Below are 5,104 nucleotides of genomic sequence, written 5' to 3' on the forward strand. Positions count from 1 at the left end.
GTCCTTAAAGAAGTCCTAAGGTGGGGAGCGCTGCTGTCCTATCTGCAGGGCGCTCGGTCCTCTCTGCCTCTGCTGCGCAGGGGCTGCCGCTTTCCACTCAGCCTTCGGTTCCCAGTGAAGCAGCACAGGCAATACTGTGGGCTCAAACTTAAGCCTGCGATTGCGCTTTGCTGAATTGGGTCCTTGTACCTGGTCTGTGAATTCCTCTAATCCAGGGGTGAGGCCTGTTGACTGCAGCTCTTTGGAGATTTGTGTAAGGTTGAACTTAGCTTAGTTTTGCCTGTAGAACAGTGAATTAAGCCTGCTACAAGCAAAGCGAAATGCTATCTCACACTGGAAGGGCTGCCCTTGCTTTATCAGATTGTATATTTTGCCTCTAAAGACAGATCCATCCACGTACGAGGTACTTAGCCCCTGAAAGACACAGTCTCCTTGAACCCAGAGGAACACGCATGGAGGGGTGCTTCCAGCTGAACGCACCAGGGAGGAAGATGACCCGAAGTACCAAGAAGGAAAAGGGGCTCGGTGAGGATGGTGCTCCTGGTAAGGGTCAAAGCTGAGACGAGACCCCAGTCCCCGAGGTGCCCGTCTTGAGCGCTTGCTGTGCCTGAGCCCACCCTGCAGAGCTGCCAGGCAGCTGAGGACAGCCCTGCGTCTCGTGTTGTGTGTTAGCCCAAACAAGCTGTAAATATTTTGCACGGTTTTTTGCTTTGCAGTGTGCTTGGTTTCTAGGTTAAACCCTCCCATTAACTGCTGATGGGAGAGTTTTCCAGAGAATCTGGCAAGAAGTGACGTGAACATGCTGATGTGAATTTTGACGCTAATCTTCTGTAAATCGAGTGGCACATTTTTAAGGGACAGCCGGGAGAAATTTGAATAACATTTCCATAGTACACTGCGAACCCACGCTATTGAAATGAAATCTCATGGATGGAATTCAGTAGACGCAGCTGCTGTATCAGCGTCCAAATAATGTGCTGTTCTGTTCAGAAGCAACCCATAAATAGCACGGACTCCTAAAGCCGGCTATCAGAGCGCAACCACTCCAGACGAGGTAGCAGCAGCGTTGCTGTTCGGGCTGGAAGGGGCTTTAAAGAAGAATTAGCCTGTGTGTCTGAGTTGAGGTCTCTTGCTGTAGTGAATGTTTTGCTAATGTTTTGCAAGAAGTGATGCTGCAGGGTTTTAATTAACATTTTCAAGGATTCTAGTCAAACTCAATTTCTTTATTCGTCTCTTACTAACCTCTTGACAGCCCATTAAATTAGCATGGTGAGAGGCGAAGGGAGGAGGCGCGTTAGCCTGTGGTTTTCTATTCAATTAGGAAAGTGCTTTTATGAGATGCTCTTTGAGAGCAAAGCAGCGGATCTCACCGGTCATCCTAAGATATAAGTGGAGAGTGGTGGAAGGGGCCAGGCATCTCGTGCCACGAGGGGACGGGGGTTGCAGGGGCACGGGAGTGCGGTCGGCCTTTTAAACTCGGGCCGAAAGATGTCAGCAGCTGGAAGCTGAAGCCGGACAAATTCCTGTTGGAAACAAAAGGGCAGGCTTTCAGAAATGAGTTCATTAAACTACTGGGACAGCTTCCCAGCATTAGAGAGGGATCCCTTGTCTCTTGGAAGACGACTTGGTTCAGTCAGAGGCTATTTGGCCCAGCACTGTAAAGACTGGGTGAGGATACAGGGCCCAAAAGGAGGAGGGAGAGGATGAATAGGGGAACGCTTGCTTCTAGCCTAGAAATCCCTGTGGATTTACAGAGCAGAAAACAGCTGTGTTCAGGAAGAGCTGGGCTAACTTTTGCTACCTGTTTTCGTGAAAGCTCGATCACTCTTTTTTTATTAAACATCTTATAATTTAATGACTTCCTCATGTGAAAGTGATGCTGTGCTAACCTACAATTTGGGGTTTTTCAGGCACAATGACTGAGCAGCAAAGTCCCCCCGAGCAGATGGCGACCGGGGAGGGTGCTGGCGAGCGAGGTGGCAATTACAAGGTATCCTGGCAAGGGCCAGTTACGGACCAGCTTTGTGTGTTGTCGTAGGTCACCTTGCACTGGAGCGAATACGTGTAAATCCGTTACTTGTGTCAAACTGCTGCAGTCAGTGTTTGCAAAGGAAGCAGCCTTCAGCTCCGCTGCTGCAGCAGCGCACTAGTGTCACTGCTGTGATAAATGTAGTCCTTGTCCACCCAGCTGAACTTCGTGGTGTCCCTGGGCTGGGGAGAGGCGCTCTGTTGGCGTGATTTACTGCTGCCTGAGAGGAGGAGAAGCTTCTCTGTGCGTCTGTTGCTTCCAAATGATTTTGCCTGGCAGTGCGTAACATGTGCAGCTGCACAGCTTTTTTTAATCCAGGAGATAAAGTATTCTGTCACAGCAGAGACGGACTGCAGGTTAGAGCAGTGATTTTCCCCAAGCAAGCTGCGTTTCCAGGCCCCTTTGTGCTGGGGGTCGCTCCTCTCCCCCGGCAGGGCAGGAAGCTTTCCTGGCCGGCGTTGGACGGAGGGCAACACCTCCTCCGTGCTTTGCGCTCAGTTTGATGCTGCGTTTGCGTTTCCGCGTTGCCCTCCCCGAAGGAGCAGAGCAGCGGTGCTGACCCCGCGGGCGCGGGGCTGGCCGGGAGCGCCGCTGGCGCTCAGCCTGCCGCGCCGCACCGGGGGCTCGTCCAGCGGCTCTGCGGGGCCGTGCTGCACCGCCGCAGGCAAAACGCTACGTGCGCTAGCTTAGAGGCCAGCCCTCTAACGCAGGTCTTAAAGCAGTTATGTATTGTATTTAAAGGCAGTGCTGTTTGCCATGTGACAGCTCTCAGTATGAAATACTGAGCGCCTGGGAGAGCGGGAAATCAGCTATGAGTTTTGCAATGGCCACAGCCCTTCCCGCAGCTGGGAAATGGGGACAAAGCTGCCGGCTCTGGTCTTGGCCAGGGAAGGCTGGAGTGCAGAGCGGATCCTGCAGCCTGGGATACAGAGAGCTTGGTCTGCTCGTTGCTTTGGGCTGCAGAGAAGCTCCCGAGGAGCACGGGTGTCGTCTCCTACCTTTGCTACCCCGGGATGGGGTGACGGTATGTGCAGGAGAGTCCGGCTGTTGTCCTGGGCGCAGGGCTTTCCGGCTGGGTCCCTGGGGCGGGGGCAGGCGAGCTCCCTGGCCGCAGCTGCCCGCGCGGTGCCCGCTCGCCGTGCGCCGGCTCCGCGGAGAGCGGGGCGGCTCTGGGCAACGTTTTGCGGGTGCTGCGCCTGGCCGCCTCTGGGGGGACGTACCGGGGAGCGAGCTTGTTGCACGGGCCAGGCCGGGCCGAGGCGCTGACGGATCTAGAGGGAGCGATGAGGAGGAGACGATCGGCTGCGAACGGGTCCCCGGGGGCCTCTTGGCGCCAACCCTGCCCAGTCTGGATGCTGCTGTTGAACTGGTGAATTCGCTTTCAGCCTCTCGCCGATGAAATATCGGCCGGTTTCACAGAGCGGATGTTCTTTGGTCGACGCGTGGCCGCGAAGCAAAGCGCGGGAGCCGTCCGTGCGGGCGCTGGGCCGCGGCGGTGGCGTGGGGCGGCCGAGCTGGGGGGCGCGGGCGTCCCGAAGCGCCCCCCCCCCCCTCGCCGAGCCTCTGCGCCCCGGGGAGGGGGGGCCGCGTCGGCCGCCCTGCGACGCCGCCTCTCCCCCCTCAGCTCACCATCTACGAGCTGGAGAACTTCCAGGGCAAGCGGTGCGAGCTGACCGAGGAGCTCCCCAACATCGCCGAGAAAGCGCTGGAGAAAGTCGGCTCCATCCAGGTGGAGTCTGGCCCGTAAGTGCGGGGCCGGGCGGCCGCGGGACGAGGCCGGGCGCGGGGCGGCCACCCCGGTGCCACGGGGCTCGTCCGCGCCCCCCCCGTCCGCCCGCCTCGCCTCTCCCCGCAGGTGGCTGGGCTTCGAGCGGCAGGCCTTCGCCGGCGAGCAGTTCGTGCTGGAAAAGGGCGACTACCCGCGCTGGGACTCCTGGTCCAGCAGCCGCAGCAGCGACAGCCTCATGTCCATCCGCCCCCTGCAGATCGTGAGTAGCCCCCCGCCCGGGGCGGGGAGCGGGGCTCGGGGACGCCCCCGCCGCCGCCCCCTGACCCCCGCCTCCCCGCAGGACGGCCCCGACCACAAGATCCACCTCTTTGAGAACGCGGGCTACGCGGGGCGCAAGATGGAGATCGTGGACGACGACGTGCCCAGCCTCTGGGCCCACGGCTTCCAGGACCGGGTGGCCAGCGTCAAGGCCCTCAACGGAACGTAAGGGCGGCCGTCCCCGTCCCGCTCCCCGTCCCCGGCGCGGGCTGCGGCGCCCACGGCCCTCTCTGTCCCGCGCAGGTGGGTGGGCTACGAGTACCCCGGGTACCGGGGCCGCCAGTACGTCTTCGAGAAGGGCGAGTACCGGCACTGGAACGAGTGGGACGCCAGCCAGCCCCTGATCCAGTCCATGCGCCGCATCCGCGACCAGCAGTGGCACCAGCGGGGCACCTTCGGCAACAGCTGAGGGAGGCCCGCGGCCCCCGCCTGCCGCCCGCCGCGGCCAGGAAGCTGCAGTGACCTCGCAGGCTGACACCGTGACCGTGATTTTTTTTTTTCTTTTTTTTTTTTTTTGTGGAAAACCTCAATAAAGCTCTGAGCTAGAGGCTGCCTGGGGCCGTCCTGGTGCTGGGGCCGTGCATGGGTGCGCGGCGGGCCGCCCTGCGGCCCGGGGGCGAGCGCGAAGCCTCCTGGCCTCCCCGTGTCTCCCGCTGAGACGTGAGCAGGGCTGAGACGAGGGTTTAACCCCCGGGGTCTGGGCATCCCGAGCAGGAAAGCGCCTCGGCAGCGGGGCCGCGAGGGGCCGTGCCCCTGCCCCGCGCGGGCGAGGAGGGGTGCCGCGTCGGACCCCCCTCTCTCTGTGCACAGCGTCCCCCGTGCAGAGCAAAGCCCCGCACCCAGCAAGCGCTATGGAAAGGCTGTGTCCGTTAAACCCCCCCCCCCGTGCCTTTGCCTGCTGCGGCTCGGCGCCCCCCCCCCCCCCCCCCCCACCCCGGGCCGCCTGCGCTCCGAGCAGCGGGGAGCCAGGCACCCCGCTGCGGCCGCCCTGCCGGAGGGCGAGTGCTGCGGCAAGCCCTGCAAGGCGG

At 60.7% G+C, this 5,104-nt stretch overlaps 1 protein-coding gene across 4 annotated transcripts; it reads left to right on the forward strand.

Moving 5' to 3' along the window:
- Positions 1-568: 568 nt before the first annotated feature.
- On the forward strand, positions 569-4,634 carry CRYBB3 (crystallin beta B3). 4 transcript variants are annotated; one of them, XM_068911703.1, is made up of 6 exons: positions 569-1,054; positions 1,911-1,990; positions 3,654-3,772; positions 3,885-4,017; positions 4,099-4,241; positions 4,320-4,634. In XM_068911703.1, the coding sequence occupies exons 2-6, from the start codon at positions 1,916-1,918 to the stop codon at positions 4,483-4,485; spliced, it is 636 nt and encodes a 211-aa protein (XP_068767804.1). In that variant the 5' UTR covers positions 569-1,054; positions 1,911-1,915; the 3' UTR covers positions 4,486-4,634. The 4 variants fall into 4 exon arrangements, with proteins under 4 accessions (XP_068767804.1, XP_068767802.1, XP_068767803.1 ...); XM_068911702.1 differs by having other exon boundaries at positions 1,054-1,108; XM_068911701.1 differs by having other exon boundaries at positions 3,885-4,241.
- The last annotated feature ends 470 nt before the right edge of the window (positions 4,635-5,104 follow it).

This window comes from Struthio camelus, chromosome 17 (assembly GCF_040807025.1).
Source record: "Struthio camelus isolate bStrCam1 chromosome 17, bStrCam1.hap1, whole genome shotgun sequence".
Lineage (NCBI taxonomy): Eukaryota > Metazoa > Chordata > Aves > Struthioniformes > Struthionidae > Struthio > Struthio camelus.